General features: G+C 41.9%; 2 protein-coding genes across 9 annotated transcripts in view; both read right to left on the reverse strand.

The window, feature by feature from the left end:
• Positions 1 to 8,907, reverse strand: part of ALKBH3 (alkB homolog 3, alpha-ketoglutarate dependent dioxygenase) — a 68,761-nt gene extending 59,854 nt beyond the window's left edge. For 4 of the 8 annotated variants that reach the window (XR_003610550.2, XM_028111177.2, XM_028111172.2 and 1 more), the window contains exons 1-6: positions 8,564 to 8,907; positions 6,920 to 7,066; positions 6,510 to 6,613; positions 5,445 to 5,479; positions 3,560 to 3,607; positions 1,255 to 1,358 (exon numbers count right to left, since the gene is read on the reverse strand). Coding sequence is in view for 7 of the 8 variants with exons in the window: in XM_028111177.2 (XP_027966978.1) it covers positions 1,255 to 1,358; positions 3,560 to 3,607; positions 5,445 to 5,479; positions 6,510 to 6,613; positions 6,920 to 6,998 (370 nt within the window). In the remaining variant the exon portion in view is untranslated. The other 4 variants (XM_088018032.1, XM_088018034.1, XM_088018030.1 and 1 more) reach the window with 4 other exon arrangements.
• A 12,998-nt stretch (positions 8,908 to 21,905) lies between these two features.
• HSD17B12 (hydroxysteroid 17-beta dehydrogenase 12) overlaps positions 21,906 to 26,445 on the reverse strand; it is a 166,734-nt gene continuing 162,194 nt past the window's right edge. Inside the window, exons 10-11 of the mRNA XM_028111182.2 lie at positions 23,200 to 23,349; positions 21,906 to 22,943 (exon numbers count right to left, since the gene is read on the reverse strand). Of these exons, the coding sequence (XP_027966983.1) occupies positions 22,839 to 22,943; positions 23,200 to 23,349 (255 nt within the window). The 3' untranslated portion in view covers positions 21,906 to 22,838. The remainder of the gene's footprint in view (positions 22,944 to 23,199; positions 23,350 to 26,445) is intronic.

Consider the following 26,445-nt stretch of genomic DNA (forward strand, 5'->3'; position numbering starts at 1 on the left):
AGATTAGGGAGAGTCTAAAAAAAAAGCAGGTTATGAAGTCTGAACTCTTGTAGGCAGGAATCTGTGCCACCAACATCCACACAAGAAACAAGACACACTGTTCATCAACGTGCCACCTTTTGATTTTAAGAAAAAGGGGTTTTGACCAATGACAGCACGAAGCTGAACTGTAGTCAGAAGTTTTTGATGTCCAATTTATCTAAAAGGGAGTTATCCACAGATCTGCTATTTTCCCCCCACAACTGATATCAACTGCTATAGTAAGAACAATAATGATAAAGGCAGCTAGCATTCACTGAAGGCTTACTATGTACCAGTCATTCTGCTAAGCACTTATCAGGCAGTATCTCATTTAATTATCACAACAACCTTACGAGGTAGGTATTATTATACCATTTTACAGATCAGAAAACCCAGAATCAGAAAACTACTTAACTATAACTTGCTTAAAATTAACAATTACTGTGAATGACAAAGGCAGCAACTGAGGCCAACTTGGCCACCAAAAGCCCTACTGTGGAAACTCTGGTAGTCAGGAGAAAAAGTGGACCCCTATTCTGATGTCTGAGTCACAAAAATGAAGCCAGTATACTTTGCCTCTTTCTTTACAGAAAATCTGAATTCACTCAAGGTTCCAGAAAGGAAATTTTATGCTAGAGCATGGACGTCCTCCAGTGGCCACCTCTGGTATAGCAGATACTGCTGGCCCTTGGATGCGCACAGAGGAGCAGGTTCCAAGTCAAGTAATCTTTACAAGCTCAGGACAGTACAGATGCTGAAACTAAAGGACACTGGACTCTTCTTGTGAAACTAAAATGAGAATAAAAAGCCGGTAATAAGGATCATAAAGAACGTATGCCAAACAGAATCAGAAAAAGCAAAGCTCTGGAAGTTTCTATGAAAAAAGAGGAAAGCTGGCACTATTTAAAGTAATAAAGGTAATGAACAAACTCAAAAAGAGAGCTATCAACCACAGTTCAGCTAAACCAAACATCCTTTGGTTCCTTGAATTGCCACGTCCATGCTCCTGCCCTGTTCGCTCTGATCTCTGAGCCTGCCACCTGCTGTTTCTTCTGCCTGGAATACTCTTCCCTGTCCCTTTTGGCTGGCAAATCCCTAATCATTCTTAGGGTCTCTGTTAGGTTTTAAATCTGTTTAATTAAGACTGGGCGTGGTGAAAGGGGCAACGGTATCAGAAAACATTCCAGAAAGGGAGACCAGGCAGCAACAAGTGCGATCTCAGACAGTACTTACCGTCTCTGATGCCAGTTTTCTGTTTCCAGGGAACGACCTCACAAAGCTGTTGCAATACCCAGTCGGCTTCTTTTAGGTCAATAAAGCCAGGATACAAACACACCCTTGATGCAGAAAGAACCATTATTAACTAAAGAACACAGAAAAGAAGGGCACCTGGGTGGCTCAGTGGGTTAAGCATCTGACTCTTAATTTCGGCTCAGGTCATGATCTTGGGGTCCCAGGATCAAGCCCAGCCTCAGGGGCTCCGCACTCAGTGTGGAGTCTGCTTGAGATTCTCTCTCTCCTTCTCCCTTTGCCCCTCCCCCCACTCACGTGCACACTCTCTCAAAATAAATAAAATCTTTTTTTTTTTAAAGATTTTATTTATTTATTGAGAGAGAGAGAGAATGAGAGATAGAAAGCACGAGAGGGAAGAGGGTCAGAGGGAGAAGCAGACTCCCTGCTGAGCAGGAAGCCCAATGTGGGACTCGATCCCGGGACTCCAGGATCATGACTTGAGCCGAAGGCAGTCGCTTAACCAACTGAGCCACCCAGGTGCCCAAAATAAATAAAATCTTTAAAAAAAAAACCACACACACAGAGAAGATGGGCTAGTCTCTAAGCATTAGTGGAGGAAGTTAATCTGGATGCTCCCTCCTGGGTAGAGGAAATCATCTTACCACATTTCTCATGGCAAACAGACCCTAATTATCACCAGGTCATGATGTTCCAAATGTGAAATAAACTTTCATGTTAAGACAAATAAAAGAGGCAATAAAGGAAAAAGAATGCATGAGGGCTGTTGGAGACGTGCTTCAAATATTGCTCTACCACCACCTGCTGTGAAACCTTGGGCAAATTACTTAACCTCTCTGAACCTTGGTTTTTCTGAAACACAAAAATGATATCCACCTCATAGGCTCACTATGAAAAGTAGAGTAATAAAATGCCTGGCCCTGTGTTACTTTAACAATTGGTTATCTTCTGAGACTAAGCCAATTGTAGGGAAAGTGATCTTTTATGAATGTATCAAAATAAACATTTCCAAATGAGGGTTCTTTCTCTCATTGAATATACGCTTATTTCAATAATGCCAAGTCAGCTCAAAATCATTTTTCCTTCTTAAGAAATGTTCTCAAAGCCCTTGGAACTTCCTGAAGCCATACCTGGTTGACAATGAGATGCGACCAAAATAATGCAACTGGGTTTCTCGCATGACTGTTAAACTTGCTTTGAAAGGGAGGTTCTGAAGCTCTTTCTAAGCAACTCATTTAGATATATAAGTTCTGATATATTTATTTTAAATGCTTCATTATTTTATAGTGACAATTAGTATATTCTTGCATTAAGGGGATGCTTTCAAAAAAAATGTTTGTTTTTTAAGATTTTATCTATTTCAGAGAGAGAGAGACAGAGAGAGAGCGTGTGCAAGCAGGGGAAGGAGCAGAGGGGGAGGAAGAAAGAATCTCAAGCAGACTATAGGCTAAGCCCGACCTCGCGACCCTGAGACCACGACCTGAGCCAAAACCAAGAATTGGACGCTTAACCAACTGAGCCACCCCAGGCATCCCTCAAAATGTTTTTAATAAGGATTAATGCTAACTAGGGCGCCTGGGTGGCTCAGTTGGTTAAGCGACTGCCTTCGGCTCAGGTCATGATCCTGGAGTCCCGGGATCGAGTCCCACATCGGGCTCCCTGCTCAGCAGGGAATCTGCTTCTCCCTCTGACCCTCTTCCCTCTCATGCTCTCTTGCTACCATTCTCTCTCTCAAATGAATAAATAAAATCTTTAAAAAAAAAAAAAGGATTAATGCTAACTATACCCTAAATTATATATGCTTTAACTTTACTAAAACTTACCTTAATGTAGATTAAGGTATTAATCCACTCATGTAGATTAAGGGTTAACATAACTTAATATGTTATATATAAATATATGTAGTAATATGATTAATATAATAAATGTAGTAATACATATAACGTAAAGTAATAATAATAATAATAATAATAATAACATGTAGCACTCAGAGCATAGAAGTGGAGGCTAGATCAACTCAATTTTTAAGTTACTATGTGGCACTAGGAAAAAGTCCTCAATCTCTTTGGCCATCTGAAAAACTACAGAAGTAATAGTTACTTGTACCTGAAAGAGAGGCTGTGAAAATATTTTGAAGTTAGAAATGCTATATAAAAAGAGATATTACTAAATTCTCACTCCCCAAGAATTTCAGAGGCAGAGGTTACCTGTTTCAAGTAAGGGAGCAGAATATTTTAAGAGACTATAACTCGATAATATAGTCACTTTCTAGGGAGGATGCACTTACCTAGATACACCTGTGGGTGATACACTGATTTCATACACACCCTCTTTGCTACAGAAATTAAGAAAACAGACTCGTTAGTACCAGCCAAATAATAGCCTCCACCCAGTGGAAGGGCCGTGCTTTGCAGTTCCCAAACTTCTGGTCACCAATATCATTTCAGAATGAGGATACACTATGAGGGAAGCATAACCCCACCTTGTTCCACCACTGAGATGAAGTGCAAGAAGGTGCCAGATCATTGATGTCACTGGGAATTGAATCCTGAGAGGATCAGGCTATGGAGACAAAGACTGGGATAAAATAAATTATGATTCTACCCCTTTATATTTCATCCATAATTTAGGCTGATATGGTCCAGAAATCTATCAACACAAAGGGGTACCAAATAGAGCATCTCTTTGGAGACTCTGGAATAGGAGCATTTACAGACAGCAAATACATCTCAGGGCTCTGAGCTTCTGTTGCTTTCAGATACATGTCTAATGAGGTCCCTGCTCCGATTAAAATCTTTCAAAGGCTCCCCACCAACTTTTCAGCACTGCATTCAAGGTCCCCATGATGTAGCTCCACTTCTTGACAGCTCCCATCCACTCATGACCCTCCACTGCTGCTTGGAATCTCCTGAATTCACCATGGTATTTTTTTAAGATTTTATTTATTTGACAGAGAGCGCAGGCAAGCACTAGCAGGGGGAGGGGCAGAGGGAGAAGGAGAAGCAGACTCCCTGCTGAGCTGGGAGCCCGATGTGGGGCTCGATACCAGGACCCCAGGATCATGACCTGAACCGAAGGCAGATGCTTAACCCACTAAGCCACCCAGGCACTCCACACCACGGTTATTTCTAATCCTGCTTTTCTACAAGCTGGAATGCCTCCCCACATCCAGCATCCCCAATCCAACCCACCCGAGCTTTGGTCTGGCAGAAAATTCTAATTCATTCCTCAAAATCTCAGTTCAGCCTCACCTTCTATAACACTTTCCTGACCTCTAATCCACCCAAATAATGTTAACCTCTCATCCTCTGTGCTACCACTAGACCTTACTACAAGTCTACTGTTTTATAATATACATGACTGCAATTTATCTGATTACATGTCTATTTCATTTACTAAACTGTGGGCTACTGAGGGGCAATTTCATTAATTTTAGAAAAGAATATTTTACATACAGATCAGTGTAAGAAGAATTATAAATTAAGGATGATATTTTATATACAGATCAATATAAGGGGAATTTAAATTGCTCTGGAACAATTATATGAACATTCAAGGCCCTCTAGATTTTGAGCAGCTTTCATAAGTGTTGCTAGTAAAACAGAGCCTGACTAAAGTCTTCCCAAAAAGCCATGTTTCAGGGCACCTGGGTGGCACAGTCGGTTAAACATCCAACTCTTGGTTTCAGCTCAGGTCTTGAGATCAAGCCCTGTGTGGGGCTCTAAGCTCAGCGAGGAGTCTGCTAAAGTTTCTCTCTCCCTCTCCCTCTGCCCCTCCCTGTGTGCACTCTCTCTCCCTCTAAAATAAATTAATTAAAAAAAAAATAAAACAAAATGCCACGTTTCAATGACTGAGGGAAAATCCGCCTCTGTCTTTGCCTAGGAGATATTTTAGTTTACTATCTGCAGATTAATGAATCAGGGTCAGGAAATCCACACCAGAGTCACAGTTTAGGGAGAGGTATCTTGTTGCATTTTCCACACCATCAGCAAATTGAGAAATGCTTCCCAAAAGACCAACTTTAAAGACATCTAAGATACAACTATCCCACCCTAAAATTAAAACAGTAACTGGGCCATTATCTCTTTCAGATGGAAAACCCAGTGAGGGAAAGATCTGGCCTCTCCATTTTACTGTGGGCAACAGATACAGAAAGGCAGCAAATTACTTACTCAATCACTCGTGGCTCTGGGGCTCTGCGTACTACCTGCAAGGAGACAGGCAGATTTTACTTCTGGAATGATCCCTAATCCTCAGAAAGGCTTATGTGCAGGATGACCATATCCTCTCAATTCTGATAAAAGTAAGTCAAATTTAAAACTATCCCTTTTTTTATTTCAAGCACTTACTATCCCACCAAAGACCCTTGTCTGCTTTTCTTAGAACTACTTCACGGTTGCTAGTGGGCAAGAAAAAATAGTAAAAGTAGAATTAATCCATTTCAGAGCAGCCAATAATTCTAGGAAAACCTTCTTTCCAGGAGACTTTTTAAAATAGAAGATATACTGGGGCACCTAGGTGGCGCAGTCAGTTGAGCATCCGACTCTTGGTTTTGGCTTAGGTCATGATCTCAGGGTTGTAAGATTGAGCCCTGCATTGGGCTCAGGCTCAGTCCAGAGTCTGCCTGAAAGATTCTCTCTCTCCCCTTCTCCCTCTCCCGAGTCATGCACATGTGCTCTCTCTCTCTCTCTCTCAAATAAAGTTAAATCTTTTAAAAAATAAAACAGAAGATAAACTAAGAAATAAGTTTTAATCATTATTTACACAATCACTATTACAGCAAGATACCATTTTTTAGCTTTTTCCATGTCACTAACAACAGTGAATCTTCACTGTTTCTTACAATTTTTCTCCATGGTGGGGGGAAAAAAGCTAAAAAATCAGGCATTGTAGTAGCTGAAAATTTCAACCCAATTCCAGAGACATGTGCTACACCAGCACTAAAGACAGCATGGTTTTAGGACTGTTAGAACTCAGATAACCAGTGCAAGCGCCAGTCCTAGTATAACCTCCTTCCCCCCACCAAAATGGGAATTATATATGCCCATCAGTTGGGAGCAGACTATAAAGAATCTTCAGACATACTAGGAAATTGATACTCCACATTTCATTATTATTATAGGCCTTTCACGCTCCTTTTATTAGTGAATTTATTCAGTCACCATCGGACTGTCTACTATGTGAATATACCTTTTACAAGCAAATCTGTTACTGTTGTCGGAGAAATAAGAATTTACCTGCTGGGGTTCTTTGAACACAAACTGTCTGTCCACAAGATGATGCTCCTTGTTCATCCATGTCTGACCAGGTCTCTGGTGGAGATGGCTCTTAGCAGTGGTAGCTGAATCAAGAGCAAGAATAGACGTGAACCAGATTCAAAAAGTCTGCTCTGGGGAGCAAGTGCCAATAAAATCTACTTGAAGATAACTGATATGACACCTAGAAATCAATTAGTAAAGTCCGTTGGAGATCCCACCTCACACACTGAAAGGTTTGAGAGCTGTGACTAAATATGAGAAATACTATAACTCAACCCTCGATAAAAGATGAACATCAAGAAAATCAATGTACCAGCTACATTTTAAATAACTCCTTAACATCAAGTGAAATGCAAGGACATTCACACAAGATCCCCACGAGCTCTTGCCTGGCTGAGCAGTGGCCTGGCTCTTAGCGGGGCCAGCCCAGGCTCCCTGCACTCGGGCTCGCCGTCTTTTGTCCTCCATGTTGACCAAAAAGGCTTCTGCTCTTAGCTTTCAGATTTCATTCCTGATCAAAATCACGCAATGGTTATCTGTTGAAAATAAAAAAAAAGTGCTTTTAGTTAGGATTGTGAGTGTGAACTATCTAAGGGAGTCATTATAATCCTTTCAAGCTCAATGCAATTGGAGATTCTATGTAAAATTAATTTGTCATCATAGCATCTCAATCAAGGAGCCTAATAAGTCACTTAGGACTGCTGGTTTTAATGTTTATCTTCTGCAATCTTATAGTATTTTTTAATTTTTTTTTTTTTAGAGAAAGAGTGAGCGTGGGGAGTGGGGCGGACAGAGGGAGAGAGAAAATCTTAAACAGACTTCACGCCCAGCGCAGAGCCCATGCAGGGCTTGATCTCACTACCCGGAGATCATGACCTGAGCCAAAATCGAGAGCTGGACTGAGCCACCCAGGCGTCCCAACCATCTTACAGTACTTTTGCTTCTTTCACAAGAAAGTACATGTTAAGAAATTCTAAGATCTACCACATTAGTCTTATTAGTCTGCAAGAAACTGTAATATTCCCTCACCTATATGGATATTGAGAAATAAGCTCAGACTCAGTTTCCAAGGGCATTTCCACATTCCATTATAACTAAACTTATAATTAAACTTCCCTGGAAGCTTGTTAAAAATACCCATGGCCTGTCTCAGAAGATCTGATTTAGGATGGATACAAGTGTTTGTCTTTGTGACAAGCATTGTAGGAGATGGTTCTAAGTGGGCATGTATGAGGACCACAAGGTTAAGTGGCTCACCCAGAGTCACTCAGGAAATCAACAGGAAGTAGATTAACATTCAAACTTTATTAACTTCCAGTTTTCAGTTAATTGAAAAGAAACACCTCATAATGGCCAATAATACTAATTTGGCATTTTTGCCAATAAAATTTTAGCTCACAGCAAATATAGGAACACAGCTACAAAGAGACAAAAACAGGGAGGTTCGAGCCACATGTTCTGAACCTATGACCCACTTCCTTATTGCTCTAAGAAAGCTTCACATTTCAAGTCCTCACAGGTAAGAAGCTCATTTTATGGCTTATTCAGCATACCAATTTCCAGACCCTCCCCAGACCTCCTGAGCTGTGCTGGGCCCAGGAATATGGACATTTAACAAATTTCCCCAGGTGATAAGTATATAATTCCTTCTCATTTAATAGGTAGGGAGATGACAGAGACTGCCATCTGCCCAAAAAGAGTTAATGGCAGAGTCAAATACCAACCTTCCACTCCCACAAGACGTGTAGAGGAAGCTGCCATTTTCTCTCAACAAGACCGTCAGAAACTCTTAACACAATTAGTTATAGTTCTGATTTTGTGGCCCAGAAACTGTTAACTAACCCCACCTTCCATCCTGGGATTCTTTACCCACATAAAGCTTGAGAATCCTGCAGAAGGTAAAAGGCGAGGGCCCCGGCGCCAGCCTGACTCGCTCTGAATCTAAATCTAGCAGTTCCCAGCTGCATGACCTGTCAGCTGACTTCACCTTTCCGGGTCAGAGTTTCCTCCTCTGTAAAAAGGGAAACCAATACCTCTCTCACAGCTGAAGTGCAGAATAGGCGGTCCTCGAAGGTGAAAAAGCCCGGTCCTGACGCAGAGTTAGCAACTCTCCCTATTTTAGAGCCTTCTCTTCCAGGAGCCCCAGGATGCGGTCCTGGAGGTCGACCGGGGGGGGGTCCTCACGGGGCGGTCCCCATACCCCCAGCCACCCAGGAGAACCGGGACCTCACGGCAGCCGGCGGAGCCCGGCGCGCTGGTACAAACCCGCTCGATCCTGGAACGGACCCCGCTGCCCCAGGTCCACTCCGCCGCCGGCTGCCGGGGAACCTTAAGAGAGGAGCACCGACTCCGACATCCCGCAACCACAGGCCGCGGCTTCAGGTATTTCCGCTGACGTCACGCGCCGCCGCCGCCGCCGCCACTTCCGGCGCCGTCGGCTGGAGTCCGGGCAGCTCCGTGTTCCCAGCGCCGGGAGTGCCGGCTCGCTAAGGAGCGGGTGGGAGGGTCGGGATTGGAGGGGAGCACGGACTGAAGGTGCCGTGGGAGTCCCGTGAGGAGCCGGGATATGGCGAAGGTGGGAATGAAGACGTGTATCTTAGGCCGAGGTCTCTCGGGCCTTAATCCACCCCCCCTTGCTCCGAAACCAAACTGGAGATGTCTAAGCGCCGGCATCCTTGGTTTCTGCGGAGTGACTGGGTCCCCGCGGGGCTGGTAGAAGGGCGAGGGGCTTGGGAAACCAGGTCGTGATGTGTTAGGTAAAAGGATTTGAATTTTACCCTGGAAGCCCTGGAGAGTGTAACAGGCACTTCCTTTGCATTCCCACCGCAGCCTGTGCATCCCTCCATCAGTAACACAACAGGGCACGGGACCACGCTGTCTCCTCCCATGGCTCTCCAGTGCTAAGCACATTTTGCTTCAGTGAACAGACCTAAGTTTCAGTCCAGACGACACCATTTACTAGATGTATAATCTAGGGCAGGTACTCCACTTCTTTATAAAATGGGCAAAGCTCTTGTTGCGAGGGTTAAATGTAGTAATGCATGTAAAGAATTTAGCAGGGTGCTTGGAACACTATAGAAATTCAATTAATATTAAGAATGTCTTAAAAAGTAAAAAAGAAAATAAATTTGGGCACCTGGCTGGCTCAGTCGGGTAAGCGTCTGCCTTTGGCTCAGTCATGATCCCAGGGTCCTGGGATGGAGCCCCGCATGGGGCTCCCTGCTCAGTGGGGAGCCTGCTTCTCCCTCTCCCTCTGCCTACCGCTCCTCCTGCTTGTGCTCTCTCTCTGTCAAATAAATAAATAAAATATTTTTTAAAAAATAAAAATTAAAAATAAATAAATTTGACCAGTGGGTCAAAAGGTGTCTTCTCTTCACCCCATCTGAGTTTTTGAGAAGCATCTTTAAATGGCCATGATGAACCACATGCAGTGTGAAAATAGCAAAAGTAGCACTGAATTGTCTGTTTTGTGCAGCTTATTCTCTAAGACCTACCAAATCACAGTCACTGTGGGAGTCTTTAAAATAAGTCTTGTATTATATACTGCTTCTCTGCAAAAGCTCAGTGTACTCCACCAATCTAATTTTCACAGCATCCATCATTCTTTGTTATACTTTGTGACACTGAAGGAAAATGATTTATCCTAGAACTGAAAGGAGAGAAAAGTGGTAAGTCCAGACTGTAATTTTTATCTTTTTTGGTCCCCATCAACTAGTAATCTGTCAGTGTCCGTTTCTGGTTCAGGAACCTTGGCTGTGTCTTCCAAAGGATGTCATTTCTTTCTTTTCAGTGATTATAGTTTTGGAACAGGGACAAAGAAGTTGGATTGAGGAGTCCTAAAAGTAGTAATTAACACCGTTTCAGCCTCGAAGTAGAACATTTCTCAAGAATCCATCCATGGCCCACTTGAATCCAAAATAACTGCATTTTTAACAAAATCACTTGCATTTTTACCAAGCGTTCAAAGGTGATTTGGATGCAGAGAAAGTTTAGAAACCTTCAGGATGCATGTAGGGTGACAAATCATTCCCATTTGTCTGGGACTGAGAGGTTTTCCAGGACATAGGACTTTAAATGCTAAAGGCAGGACAGTATCGGGCAACTCAAATGGTTGGTTACCCTAGATACATGTGAGTATGTAGTATGAGAAAGATGTTCTTTGTGAGTCTTACATCGTGGGTTTCCCCATTTCTATATGCAGTATTTGTGTTTTTATCAGGGGGTGGTGGTGGAGACCGTGGGAGAGGGAATGAAAGTGAGGTGCCTTGCCAGTTAACAGCCCACTGATTCTCAGCTCCAAACCCTGCCTCCACTGCCCTACTTGCAATACTGGAACATTTCTCCCTTGCCATTTGGTCCGATGTGAAGCGTCATCAGTAGAGGGTGCTGGAGGGACATTAGAGGAGGAAAGGGTCCTTCCTGATTCAAGCGCTCCTCTCAGCTGGCTATGCAGTGCAGGGCAGCCAGCGGTGTTTGGCATCTCTTTGTGGGCTGAATTACAATGTTAGTGGAATTTACAGCCTTGTTAAGTTCCTCTTGTGAGGTTAAGGCATCGGTTGGGAAGGAATGGGATATCAAATTTTGAAATAGTGACATCTGCTTGGACCTAGAGGAAACTGACGTTTCTTGGACACTCAAGTTACCCTAGACCTCCCTGAACCTCCTGAGGCAGTGGAAGTAGCTTGCTGTCTTGTGTCTGAGGAGACGAGTGGTCCTTTGCTTGAAAACCTTAGGAAACCCTCACCCGGAGCAGATGACTTGAAATGCTCAACATAGATCTGAACTTCCTAACAGATGGGAGAGCACTCCCAGATTTGTGCCTTCCTTGGTGGTTTGTGTGTGTGTTGTGTGTGTGTGTGTGTGTGTATGTGTGTGCGTGCGTGCAGCCCCACACGCGTACCCATGCCTGCCTGGACCTAGATGTTGGTAGTGCCTGCTCCTTCTATCTCCTGTTTCTGTATTCTAAGAATTTCCCTTTCCCCTTGTAGGTGGTACCCTATTATAGTTATTAATTTTTCCCCTGAAACTATATAATTTCTGTCTCCTGTTTGATTCCTAACTGTTACAGTGTGATTGTGATATCAGGGGTTGGAAGCAATAGCTAGCAAGTGGCTGGCCCCAGAGTTGGCTTTAAACTCTAAGTAATCGGTTTGGCTCCGATTTGGACGCTTACTATCATCCCTGGCCCTTTACTCGCATGCTGCTCTCTCATTTTCCTTCACCCAAGACAGCCTTCCCAAAGTTGTGCTGATTTGGTTGCCTTCCCTCTACTCTGAAACCAGCATTTCTCAGCGTATGGTTGGAAGACCATCTGCATTGGAGTCCCTAGGGGATGCTTATAAAAAATGAACATTCCAGGCCACCCATCGAGATTCTGGGTTAGTGGGTCTGGGGCAAGGGCTGAGCAACTTGCATATTTAGCCGTGCCTTGTTCATCTTCCAAGAACCTGCCAGAGTTCTACCATTTCTAGCTGCCTGCTTTCTGCAGGTGACTACTTCCCACTCAACAGATACCTCATCCCTTGGATGGCAAACCTGATAGATGCTTTAACTGCTAGTAGCTCTTACCAGAAGGATTCTGAGCGAGCTACACACTGCCGCCTATTTTCAGTTGCTGATTTTCACACCAGCCTCTTGCCAATCCTTGCCTGTTTCGATCATACGCTGCTTGTGGAGTGCCTGCTGAGAATTCTGGAGAAAATCCAATCCAAGGAAAATAATGGCACCTCATGCTAATAGCTCTCAGCGAAGGTACTGCATTGAGAAATTCCCAGCCCATGTCTCACTGCCAGAGGCTTAGCAGTTCCCAGCTTGAAGAGGGGAGAGTGGGACAGGAACCCGCCAACTTTGCAGCGGGCTGTCATGGAGGCTTTCAAGTCTCCACCAACTCTAACCAATGTCGAGGAAGACAGGATGCTTCCCCGGCCTCCAGACAGGAACTCCTCCCGTTCAACACCCAGCACAACTACAGATGCTGCTCGGTAAACCATAGCGCCAACTGTGAGGAACAATTAAAGAACAATAGAATCGGATGTGAAATTGTGGAGAGCAAATGTCCAGGACAGGAGAGGTCACTAGAGGGTACAGGCATCAGTGAAGGCGTTACGGCAAACGGAGTTATGTCAGGGTTTTAAACAGTATGGAGCGTTCGGTGGCTAAGAGATATTAATAGTCACATTACTCCTAAAAAGAGTAGGCAACATGTACGCATCTGATTTCTAAATAATAGCACATAATCTTAGCATTTCCTGAAAGCATGCCAAGTGATGCTGTAGTTCTATGCATACACTGATGTGTTTTTCTAACTATCAGTCCTGTTTACAAAGGAAAAAACTGAACCATAATGCCACATGAGGCCACCATGCCCTCCTCTGCAAATACGTGGCAGAAGCAAAGCCAAATTAGGAAAGACAGAACTATTCTTGGAAAGATACATGGCGCCATTTCCCGGGGCCTAATAGCTGGGTTCTTTCAGAGACTTTGAAAGTGAAGGATTGGTCAGGCCCTCGGTTATAAAGCGTTCTTGATGGCTGTATCTAGATGGTTTGGCAGATTCTTCTCGAGTCACCAATTCCTCAGAGCCATGTGAACCACGTTATTTTGAGTGTATGAACTGGGATGTCAGGCAAGTCTTTACTCAAATGTCATGAGTACTGACTGTAGCTAGCACTGTGCTGGATACCAAGGACAAAGTAGTGATCAAAGACAGACCTGGCTCCCGCCCTCATGGAGTTTACAGTCCAGCAGGAGAGGTAGACATTTTTAAAATACACAAATATTGTGTATTTTATACACAATATTTATAACCACAAATATTGTGGTTATCATATTTGCTATGAGACTCTCAGTGGGGAATCTAACCTAATGGAGTAATATCCCCAATGTATGCGGAGTCTTGTGTTGGTTGGGAGTCCTGATTTGTATTTGATTCAGCTGGTGCATCAGCAGCTGGGGGTTGGCTGATCTAGACTAGCCTTGACTCCATGTGCTGTCTCATCCTTGAACAAGCTCACCAGGCATGTTCTAATAGTGGTGTCAGGGGAGGCGTGTACAAACACACCTCTTGAGGCCTAGGCTTAGAAGTAGCACAAGAGCACTTCATTTACTGGCCAAAGTAAGCTAAGCCAAGTCTGAGGAGTGGGGAAATAGACTTGACCTCTTGGAGTTGTTGCAAAGGGTCTGGATACTGGGAGGAGTCCAATATTGGAGCCATTTTTGCAATCGTTCTACCACACTGAGTGAAGGGGTATATTGGAAAGACTGAAAGAGGGTTCCTATAGGAATAGGGATTTGGGGGAGGTTCTTTGAGATGGGGTAGAAAGGAGTCTGACCATGCAGGCCTTGAAAGGCATAGTACACATCCAGTGTTTATATATGGTATGAAGCCTATGATTAACATCGGACACTCATTCTCTCCTCCCTCCCTTCCTTTACATCTTGTAGAATGCTTTGAAACCGTTGTTGAGAACACGTCTTGGTGTGTGCCTAAGGAAGGGATATCTTCTTTCAAGTGGTTAGGATGCTGATAAGCAAATATTCAACAAAAGCCTATTACAAACAAAAAAAAATGTAAAAGCACCTGTAATTATTAAGTGAATGGTTAGTGATTTCCTCTCATGCCTTAGGAATAAATTATCCACTTTTTAGAAGCAAATTCATTATGTAGAGAAACACAAAAACTAAACTGATGTGCCTAGGTTGTCTTTTGCCCCGAAAGAACCAAAGACAGCATAGCTGCTAAATAGAGTATTCATGTGAGTCTCCCCTTCCAGCTTTTCCTTAGGTTGTGTAGCGCTTTGTGGTCCAATTCAGCCAACATCTGCACTGGGGTGGGTGCACAGAGGAAAGACACACGAACCCAGGTTAGTCCCATGCACAGAGTAACACTAGGGAAATTGGGCATGTTAAAAAGCGGCCTTAAATCTTTTAGACTTTTTTTTTTTAAGATTTTATTTATTTGACCGAGAGAGACACAGCGAGAGAGGAAACAAGCAGGGGGAGTGGAGAGGGAAAAGCAGGCTTCCGCAGAGCAGGGAGCCTGATGAGGGGCTCGATCCCAGGACCCTGGGATCATGACCTGAGCCGAAGGCAGATGCTTAATGACTGAGCCACCCAGGCGCCCCAAATCTTTCAGACTTCTAATACCACTTAGCTCCCTCGCCCTCTTCCTCTGCCCTTCCCCCTGTCCCTATGCAAGCTTTCTTTCTCTCTCAAAAGAAATAAATCTTTAAAAAAATTATTGGATTATTGGAACTATTGCATATACAACATAAGGATACTTAATTTTTTTTTTTAAGATTTTTATTTATTTGACAGAGCGAGAGACAGTGAGAGAGGGAACACAAGCAGCGGGAGTGGGAGAGGGAGAAGCAGGCTTTCCACTGAGCAGGGAGCCTGATGCGGGGCTCGATCCCAGGACCCTGGGATCATGACGCGAGCTGAAGGCAGACGCTCAACAACTGAGCCACCCAGGCGCCCCAAGGATACTTAATATTTAAATAAATGAAAGTATTACAAGCATTAGTTCAAAATCATCAGAAATGCAAAGCTATTTTTGAAAAAGAACGAAATACAATGAAAGTTAAAAACACAATGAAGGGGCACGTGGGTGGCTCAGTCAGTTAAGTGCCTGCCTTTGGCTCAGGTCATGATCTCGGGGTCCTGGGATCCAGCCCGCATCGGGCTCCCTGCTCAGTGAGGAGTCTGCTTCTCCCTCTCCCTCTGCCGCTCCCCCTGCTTGTGCTCTCTAGCTCTCAAATAACATCTTAAAAAAAATAAAAACCCAATGAAGACTCTACTTCTGGGTGGGACAGGGTAGTAGCAAGCAATTACTCCATTATAACATAGAAAATAAACAAGTAAATTCGTTTTTTTTTTCCTTTGAAGACTTTAGAGCTCTGTGATGCAATGCAGACTAGCTTAACGAAAATGGTAATGGAAGAACCCTTGCCAGGTAAGTTGGCCGTGTTTTTCTCTGGGGACATTTTTTTTTTCAAGATTTTATTTTCGAGAGAGAGAGAATGAGAGAGAGAAAGCACATGAGAGGGGGGAGGGTCAGAGGGAGAAGCAGACTCCCTGCTGAGCAGGGAGCCCGATGCGGGACTCGATCCAGGGACTCCGGGATCATGACCTGAGCTGAAGGCAGTCGCTCAACCAACTGAGCCACTCAGGCGCCCCACTGGGGACATTTTCTGAGGGTAACAGGTGAGGATTGGGCTTGATAAAGGCAGTGGTGTCTCTACGAGGGGAAAGAATCCAACAGACCTTTTGACAGCCAGCAGGATGGCCTGACGGATTGGAAGCTAGAGGAGGCCCAAAGTGCCTGAGTTTGCCCCTCGAGGCATTTGCTGAGCACTACAGCAACAGAAGGGAGAGGGCTGGACTGGGAAGACGAGGTGAACCCTTTTATAGTCTTACTGTGCTTAAAAAACCAAGTTCTGAGGAAGAAGAACCCAAAAGAAACATGTGAAAGGTTTCATTCTGTTGACATTTGAAACTACAGGGCACTGAGTCTAAAAAAGTGGCAACTTGGGGCGCCTGGGTGGCTCAGTCATTAAGCATCTGCCTTCAGCTCAGGTCATGATCCCGGATCCTGGCATGGAGCCCCACATTGGGGTTCCCTGCTCCGTGGGGAGCCTGCTTCTCCCTCTGCCTGCTGCTCCCCCTGCTCATGCTCTCTCGCTCTCAAATAAATAAATAAAATCTTAAAAAAAAAAAAAAGTGGCAACCCAGCCCTAGCGCAGCTCAATACCTGTTTGGATTAGAGTGATCAGGCCTTTCTCTATCCAACAGGGAAGAGGTGAGCCCTCTCTGGAGAATAAAAACATTGACTTCAGTCTTTATGGTTCTTTTCTATAGAATTTCTGGCATACACTAAAAGGAAAATTATGGGACATGCAAGGAGTCAGAAAAATGTGACTGATCACCAAGAGAAAAAAACAATTAGATCTACAGATGATCCAAATGTAGGAGTAAGCAGACAAGAACTTTAAAACAACTCTTAATGAATATTTATAAAAACAGAGGAAAAGAAGAAAACGTGAAAAAGGTAGATTTTTCAATAGACAACTGGAATTTACATGAAAGAATCACAAACACATAGAAAGATAGTAAAACAATTGAAAAATAAAGCAGAGATAGCTACTTTGGTATTGCAGAAAACAAATTTTAAGGCAAAAAGCATTAGCAATAAGGCTGTCACTACATGACCAAAAAAGAATTCAACTCACCAGGAAGGCGTAACTCTAAACTTTATTCACCTAACAAGATAGCCTCAAAATGTATAAAGCAAAAACTGATAAAACAGGAGAATTTGAAAATCCATCATCACAGTGAGAGATTTCAAAATACTTCTCTCAATTATTGACAGGTCAGGCAAACAAATGTTAGTAAAGACATGGGAGATTTGAACAATTAATAAGCTTAAAGTACATATATAGAAAATAATAATCAGAAAATAAACATTCTTCTCAAGCACATTATGGTACATTTTAAAAAACAGAGGGAGGCAAATCATGACTCTTAATCATAGGAAACAAACTGAGGGTTGTTGGAGGGGAGGTGGGTGGGGGTTGGGATAACTGGATGATGGGCATTAAGGAGGGCACGGGATGTAATGAGCACTGGGAATTGTATGCAACTGATGAATCACTAAATTCTACCTCTGAGGGCGCCTGGGTGGCTCAGTCGGTTAAGCGACTGCCTTCAGCTCAGGTCATGATCCTGGAGTCCCGGGATTGAGTCCCGCATCGGGCTCCCTGCTCGGCAGGGAGTCTGCTTCTCCCTCTGACCCTCTTCCCTCTCGTGCTCTCTATCTCGCATTCTCTCTCTCTCAAATAAATAAATAAAATCTTAAAAAACAAATAAATAAATAAATAAATTCTACCTCTGAAACTAATAATACAGTATAGGTTAATTAAATTGAATTTAAGTAAAAAAATTTTTTTTAATTGGCCAAACCTAGACATAAAGTACATCTCAAAAACTTTCTAAGAATTGGTAAAAATAAAAGGTTTACATTTGTATTAGTTTCCTATGGCTGCTGTAAGAAGATTATTCTCACAGTTCTGAAGGAGAGAAGTCCAAAATCAGTTTGTAGGCCAAAATCAAGGTGTCGGCTGGGTCCTCAATCCTCCGGAACCTCTGGGGAATAATCCAATGCTGATGGCAATCCTTGACTTGTGGCTGCATCACTCCAATCTCTGCCTCCAAGGTCACACGGCTTTTTCCTTTTCTGTGTGTAATCTTCCTCTTATTAAGGATATTTGTGATTTCATTTAGGGCCCATCTGGATAATCTCATCTCAAGACCCTCTAACTTAATTACATCTGCAAAGACCTTTTTCCACATAAGATAGTGTTTACAGGGTCCAGGGATTTGGATCTGGTATCTTTGGGGGCCATTATTCAGCCTACTACAACATTTGCATATATATATTTACTTTATGCCAGGCTAGATCCTGAGTACTTTAAAAATACAAATTTTTGCTCTCCAACAATCTACAAGCCAGGTGCTGTTATTCTCATTTTTCAGAAGGCAAAACTGAGGCAGAGAAAGCTTATGACTTGCCCAAGCTGTGCCATACCTACATGTTCTCTGACCACAATGCAATTATTTAGAAATCAATAACAAAAGATTTCACTTTTTATCCTAAAAAAATTTCAGATTTATAGGAATTTTACAAAGCAGCACACAGAATTCCCATATACCACCTTCCACCTAGATTCTTTCAATGTTAACATTTTAACATATTTGCTTTATCTTTTTCTGTATACATAATTTTTTTTCTGAACCTTCTGAGATTAAGTTGCATAGATAATGTCCCATTATCCCTACTCTAGTGTGTACTTCCTAAAACTCAAGAGCTTTTTCTTGAATAACCACAGTACAATGCTCAAACTCAGGAAAATAACATTGATACAGTGCTTTTATCTAACCCATAGACCTTACTCAAATCTTAAACATTGTCTCAAAAATGTCATTCCTAATCAGGATTCGATCCGAGATCATGTAACATTTACTTGTCACATTTCTTTAGTTTTCTTGAATCTGAAACTTTTGACAAATTTAAGTAGGTTATTTTGTAGGATATCCTTCAATTTGGATTTTTCTGATATTTCCTTTTGATTAGGTTCAGGTTATCACTTCTCAGCCTTTTGGCTAAGATCAGGTGTGATCAGGTTCAGGTTATACATTTTTGGCAGGAATACCACATAAGTGATGTAGTATCTTCAGTCCATGATAACACAATGCACAAAATATAAAATTGTCTTATTAATGGTGATACCAACACAAGCTTTTTAAAAAGGAAATAGCATTTATAAACATTTGAATTTGTGCTTTTAAAAACAGTTCTCAACAGGTCATACATAGGTCAAAGTCGTAAATTTTTAAATAGTAGCACTGAAAAAGAATGTGTGTATATACATGTTTATGTACTCACACACACACACCTGAATTGTGGGATGTAGCAAAAGGTAATTAAACTTAGAGCAATAGATGTTTATGTCAGAATAGAAAAAATGTTAAACATGAATGAAAAGTTCAATTTGTGAAATAAGAAAAGTAACAGAATAAACTGCCAGAAATCAGGAGAACATAAAGTGAAAAGGGCAGAGAGGATCGACAAAGCCAAAAGTTGCTTCTTTAAAAACTAATAAAGGAGACAAATTTCTAGCAAAATGGCCAAGGAAAAGAATGTGAGAAAACACAAAGAATATTGGGAAAGGAAAGAGAAAGCTTACAAAAATCAATGATTCCTCCAGTCACATTATGCTAATACATTTGGGAAAAAAATATGAGGCAGTGCTTAGAAATTTGTTTTTCAAAATTGACTCAAGAAAAAATAGAAACCTTGAGTAGTCTTATTCCCATTAAAGCAACATCATCAGTAGCTAAAAATCTTCCCACAAATACATACTAGGGCCAGATGGTTTTATAAACTTTCAAGGAAAAAGATTGCTCCAATCTTTTAGTCTTCCAGAGTATAGAAAAATAAGCAACACTTCCCAGCTCATTTAATGAAGTTATAATATTGATATGAAAGCCAGACAAATATGAAGATTGCAAACCAATTTCCTAAACAAAGATGCAAAAATTCCAAATAAAATACCAGCAAATTGTATTCAGCAGTACAAAGATAGTGAATTATGACCAAGGTGATTTCATACTAGGAAGTCATAACTAAACTAACAAGATCTCTGAAATCTTCAGGAAAGACTTCACTCAGTATATAGTTCAGTATGTATGTACTCCTAGCCATTCTTGGCACGCACTCTCCTTGGGTTCTTTGCTCAGGCTGGTCGGCCTGATCTGCCCTTCTCCCACATAGCTGAAAGGCTTCCCCAGGACCGTTCAAAACCTCTCTCCACAGCCACCGTGAGTATACAAGCCTCCAACTCTTACCCTACGCACACTGATTCCCCATCCTCCTTACCTTGCTTCATCCACCGCCCCCCCATAGCATAAAGTACTTACACTATGTTACTCTTTCTTTCTTCTTTTTTAACCTGTCTCCCTCCTTTGCTTGCCTCCCCTTCCCCAGCTCAAATGTAAGCTCTACAGGGGCAAAAATTTTTGTCCCTTTGTTCACTGTAGTTTCTCCAGCACCCAGAAGAGTAAATAGCACGTGGTTATTAGCACTCAATAAATGCACCCAACGCTATATCTAGAAACTTGTAGTAAGGAAGACAAGCTTGCCTTGTATCCTTTTAGGATTATCATTTGTAGTACCCATTTCGCTTGCTTTTCAGTGACACAGGTAAAAGGAGAGTGCAAAGTTGTTAATATGCCATCATCACGTTAACATGGATTCATTTAATATGTTTGTGTTCATGCTGGACACCATGTTCCATTTCTAGATGTCTCTACATAAACCTCTACAGAAAGAATTACATTCCAAGAGGGAATTTAAATTCTGTCCACATGTATATGTTTTCATCATGAGATGAGTATCAAAGTACAAAGTAGTGAGTCCTTAAACATTTTTTAATTGAATTAGTTTCCAACATAGTCAATAAAGAGCTTTGATAATTTCCTTTGACACTGTAACTACCGAACAAAGTAGCGGAATCCAGGACCACTTAAATCTCAGGTAATTTTTGGTGTCAATAGATTTAAAAAAAATTAGAGTACGACTTAAGTTCATTTCATTCTCATAAGGTATCACAATAAATCTCCTCTTCCACACTGCATCCGCACCATTTGTCTGGTGTCAGCAGTGACGCTCATTCCATATAAAGTTCAGGTCTGTCGTATTTCAATGCAATAAATGCTCCAGTGAGAGGAATTCATCTATTTAGGACACGGCCACATTTGAGAAAATTGAGAACAATAATAACATCTGTATTTATTTCCAGTGCATGGGGGACTGGCACAAAGAAAAATCAGAATGGCAACGTCATTATGTGTGCAAGACAATTCTTCTCATGTTCCCCCATGCTACTGCACAGAAACAATGAAAGAACAAGAAATTAAAATCTGGCTCACTGTGTTGTGAGGTGAGCTAACTCTACATAAATCATTCTCTCTTTTACTCTACTCTCTCGGGTTCAAACCTTATCTAGCACACATCATACTATAACATCAAGTTGATATAAGTTAAGTCTAAAAACTGTGCTCCACTATTTTGAAAGTTTGGAGTACGCTGGGTTCTCTTTTAATGATTTTTTTCACGTGCCTAGAAACAGACTTTCATGCCATTATCTTCAGTCTTCAGTGTCAAATACAAGAGCACACTTGCCAAGTTGAAGTAGTAAAAGCTACAGCTCAGAAGTTTCTGACTTGGAGGGAAGGGAACATGTTTTGTATGCTTGTACCTGGATCCCTCCCCAGCGCTACCAACTCCACTGAAAACTACCACCCACAGCAATCAACCAACCAACGTGTGAAAGCAAATAAAGTATCACCCAGGTCACTGTGGTTTCACCATTTCAACAAAAAAATGAGAGAGAAAAAGGCAATGTGTTTTTCATAAAACTACGTTTATTCAGTTTAAATGATTCTGAGATTATGTTAATTTTTGGGTGCTAAAATGTCTTTTCTTCTATGTAATGATGCTAATGGATCTTCCTGTTTTTGTTTTATGTCCTTAGCTGGCAAAACTAAAAGCTAGAAACACCTAAACACTGCAATTACTTTTTTTTTTTTTTTTTTTAACAAATCTCCTGGTGTTTAAAACTCAGAGCTTAGGAACCACAGCCTCGGTAAAGACCTACCTACCTTCCGTGTTACATGTCTCACAATACTGAATTATTTCTTGGTGATTTCCCTCAAACAAGTTATGGAGGAGGATAAAAATAAGTCTTCACTTATAGTAAGCCAGTGTAAAAACAGCCTTAATTTCAAGCACCGAAGAAATACATTTTCAATCATCACTGCGGTTAAATCACTTTTTATTAAAACTAGTCAGATTGTTATCTACAGGGTATCGATTTATCACTTCTCCATTATCATTACTGTTTTAGGAAAAGCCTGCAGTCACATATGTGAACAGGATTGATGTAGTACAGAAACAAAGGAGGCTGGGGTTCAAGCAGGCCACTCTCCTGGGTCAGGGATTTAGTGGCACTGTAGGTGGCTGCTCATCTCAATGTATTTTTTAGTCCATTTACCTTTATAAATCATACCATATAGCTTTCAGTATTTACACGCATTGAAACTGAGAAGAAATATGTGTTAGAGGAAAGCATGTATTAGTGGGCTTCATGTGTCAAAAGTAACTCCATATTTCGTGTATTATTTTTATGCCATCAGCTACCTTTGAGAACAAAATTTCCACATAAATGTACAAACTGGGACATACTTTTAGAAAACCTCATAGCGATGCGTATTACAGTGTGTCCTCCCATTAGGGAATCAATTAATCTCCACTCCCTCGAAGTGTTAATAACAAACAAAAAGAGTAGCTGGCCATTACTTTTTAAAGTATAATTCAGAGAAAATACAAGAACCATCATCATTGGCATTTTTGGGCCAAATGAAACCACTGAAGCATTATGTCTGACTCAATCATTCTGTGATTTGCCAAAATCATGTTCCTTCCGATTACACTGTTCTTGCTAGCATTAGTCCTATGTCCATTTGATAGGAACATTTATATTAAACTTCAAAATAACTCCTGGCAGTATTCAAAATATATGGCCAGAACTCCTAAAGGCAACTTTGCTTTCGTCCCAATTATGACAACATTTAGCCTTATTAGTAACTGATAAAATGACAACCGCAGACTTTGGAGAGAGGTGGGTGCCTTGCCGTAAACACGCGTAGGCCGGCACCGCTGGCCAAGCTACTCAGGGCAGTTACCAATGCTTAGTTCTTCTTGGCTTTCTTCATATAGCGAGCCCGCGTGGACTTGACAAAAATCATGGTCATTTTAAAATACAGCCAGGTAGGCATAATTGAAAGTATTGAGTCCTAGGAAAAGAAAATGGGGAGATATGTAATGACAGCCTATAGTCTGGGCTAACTTAGAGCATCAGATCTTACGCTTTACTCTATTGTTGTTTTGTCCGTAAATCTGAAAGTTCTTGGGTGTTTAAAATAAAACATAGATGCCTCATTAGTAGGTCTAGACAATGTATAGATGCTGATACATCATGCCATTCTGTGACTCAGCAGGGAAGAAAACCCCAAAGCAAAGTACTGATTTGAGACTTGCAGAGCTACATACCATAAGAAAATGAACCGGGTATCCGGTGGTTCGGGACTGCAAGCCCACCGTTCTCATTGCAGACTTCACGTACGTCTCTGCAGATGGCTTATCCAGAGTTGGCTTTCGGATTTTCGACAGCTTTGTAGCTACGTAGTACGGCAGGACACTCTAGAAAGGCAACACACCCCCCCCACCACAAAACACAAAAACAAAAACAAAAAACATGCTGTTGATTAGGAAGACCACAAACTAAGAATTGCTTGATTGCTCCTAGTGGCAGAAAAATAGAAACACTGTGGTGAAATCTAAAGTCGGCTTGAGAGAATACATGACAGCATAAAATCAACTGTAATAAGGCAATCTATCAATGAAACAACTTGAGACTGAGAAAGTATTAAAAATAAGCAGAAATAGACCTTTGTGAAACTTTAAAAAGAAGGCACTTAAACAAACCTGGAGAGCAGAGGTTCCGGACAGGATACTCTTTCTACTCTGACGAAACTGAACATTGTTACAAAACCACCATGAAGATTTTTGACATTTTATCCTCCTAAAGAGACAAGGCTCATTTTCTTTCTAATTTGTGGCTCATTAAGATGGTTCTGTCAGCTTTGGTGCCTCTAATATAAGCATTTCCCCTTCTCAGACTTTAGCTACTACTCTTCCTCCCTAGTTTCTTACCACTCTGTGTCCGAGTTTTATAACTTTGCTGCTGATAAGATAGGATCTCCCACCACCAACCTTTTTTTTTTTCTTTTTTCTTTGTCGGGGGGAGACACGTGGAAACAGCTTGGGTAACCAAGAGACCCTTGATGGGAGTGGCGTGGGAGAACAGATCTGAACACTACCTGTTAGAAGAACTTAACCAACGTCAGGTTTGTTATTGCTTAAGCTTGACACATTCGGATAGGATTCAACATAGAACACAAGGAGACCCTATTACAACGGGTCCCCAGTCATGACGCCAGAGGTTCCTTCTATAGTTTGAAATAACTTGAGCTTGGTTTTTCACCAAAGAGTAAATGTATTCTATTTACATATTTACATGTGCACGAGAGGAAAGGGTATCAACGACAGTGATACTTCTGTTAAAGAAGAGGATTGAGGGCGCCTGGGTGGCTCAGTCGTTAAGCATCTGCCTTCGGCTCAGGTCATGATCCCAGGGTCCTGGGATCGAGCCCCGCATCGGGCTCCTCGGGAAGCTTGCTTCTCCCTCTCCCACTCCCCCCTGCTTGTGTTCCCTCTCTCTTTAAATAAATAAATAAATAAATAAATAAATAAATAAGAGGATTGAATACCTGGTGATCAAAATCAAAAACTTCACTACAGGTAGAAATAAAATTGAGATGTGTTCCGGACTAGGCACTTCCTTCCTGCTGAGAGGTGGAAGGAATGTTCCCATGTCTCTTTGGTGTTTTTGTTTGTCTGGTTTTTGAATTTTTCCCACTCCCAAGTATGAGTCAAGGAATCAACCCACCCTCCTTAACATGGGAGCTGAAAGTTCAGCCCGCCTGGTGAGAACCAAGGACCCAAGGGCCTAAGCATGGTCTCATCTCCATCTTTCTGGGATGTGCCTGCAGCCGGAAACCCACACCAAGTTAACTAATGCCCCCCAAGTACCTCCATGCCTGAGCCACCTGTCATTAGCTGACTCTTGGTTTTTGAGAATTCACTCCTATCCACATATCCCCCACTTACTGAGCAAAATACTTCGTCAAAAAGGTCTTTAATTTTTTTTAAAGATGTTTATTTATTTGAGAGAGAGAACACAGAAGTAGAGTGAGAGGGAGAACTGACTCCCCGCGGAGCAGGGAGCCCGACGAGGGACTCCATCCCAGGACCCTGGGATCATGACCTGAGCCGAAGGCAGACGCTTAACCGACTGAGCCACCCAGGCGCCCCAGAGGTCTTTAATTTTAAAGCCACATTGCAGCAAGGATACAGTATGAAAAGAATTCATCGAGACTCTAACAATGCGTAAGGAAAGAAAACTGTTTACCGAGCTGAGTGGCAAACAAAGCAAAAGAAAGCATACGCATACGCACTATCTCGAGTAATGAAAGAACACAAGCAAGCTGTGTCACATCTCTGTCTCAGGTTTCCCGGTTACAAAAAAGTGAAGATTTAAAAACCGATTTCCATCTATGGATCACAAGCCTGCTGAGGGTTCTGTCAAGTTCTGAGTGTCTCAGGATGAAGATGGTGTGATAATTATACCTTCCAATTATACAATGATATTATCAGCTTCCCTCTCTCTGTAGATATATGGCATAAATTGGACTATTTGGATCTTGCGGAAGAATTAAGTGGCACTGCCTGGCTGAACCACTTGATGGTGCCACAAGTTCACTCACCATTCAGCTAAACCATCCAGACAGCTTCGGGAACCTCCTAGCTCTGGAGGTGGAGGCAAGAGACACATGCCTAGGAATCCCAAGTCAAGCTATGTTTTTCCAACGAAGAAATGTAAATTCTGTTCTGGAAAGGGTATTTATTTCCGACAACAGCAGTTAACATGGCCTAGCAGAAGAGGCAAAGGATTCAGAGACAAAATAACTTTAGAGCGAAGTCTTAAATAAAGTGGAGGACTTTGCCAGGTAAACGAACAAGGGAAGAACATTTTGGGTAATGAGAATAGTAGGAGCAAAGGAAAGGAGAGAGAGCATGAGGTTCTCAGGCAACTACAAGCTGTTCAGTATGGTTCAGGTGTCAGAAATGTGTGGAGCAGCGGCAGGAGGAAAGCTAAATGGAACAGAAAACTAAACCCAATCACTCGACAGTATAGATTCCTAGAGTATCAGCTCTATGCGAACATGGTCTTATTCACCACCATATGGCCAATGCTCAGAGCAGCACCTAGCACACAGGAGGGATGCACAGATCTGCTGAGTGACTTAGCAACAGAACTCCTCAGTGTGCACAGCACTGAAGAACTGTATTGGGGCCCCCTTCCACCACTGCAGTCTGGAAAATTAATTACACCAGGAAGTTGACAATGTAATATGAGAGTTTAAACCAAAATTTTAGATATTCTGAAGCTTAAGCAAGATCATCTATCTAAACTAAGACAAACTTATAGGTCTAACTACTTGCCAAGAATTTAAAAAGGAGTATTTTAAGTTATGTGTAAAAGTAATGTACCTCAAAGTGTCATCTACGTACATCCTTAAAGAGTTCACCAAAAACACAATAAACAATAATTAAATTGATCCATTTTCCTGCCACTCATGGAAACATTACAGTGAACAGGTTGAGAATATATTC

Source organism: Eumetopias jubatus, unplaced genomic scaffold (assembly GCF_037043125.1).
Source record: "Eumetopias jubatus isolate StellerSeaLion01/CBP00866 unplaced genomic scaffold, mEumJub1_p1.0 scaffold_13, whole genome shotgun sequence".
Lineage (NCBI taxonomy): Eukaryota > Metazoa > Chordata > Mammalia > Carnivora > Otariidae > Eumetopias > Eumetopias jubatus.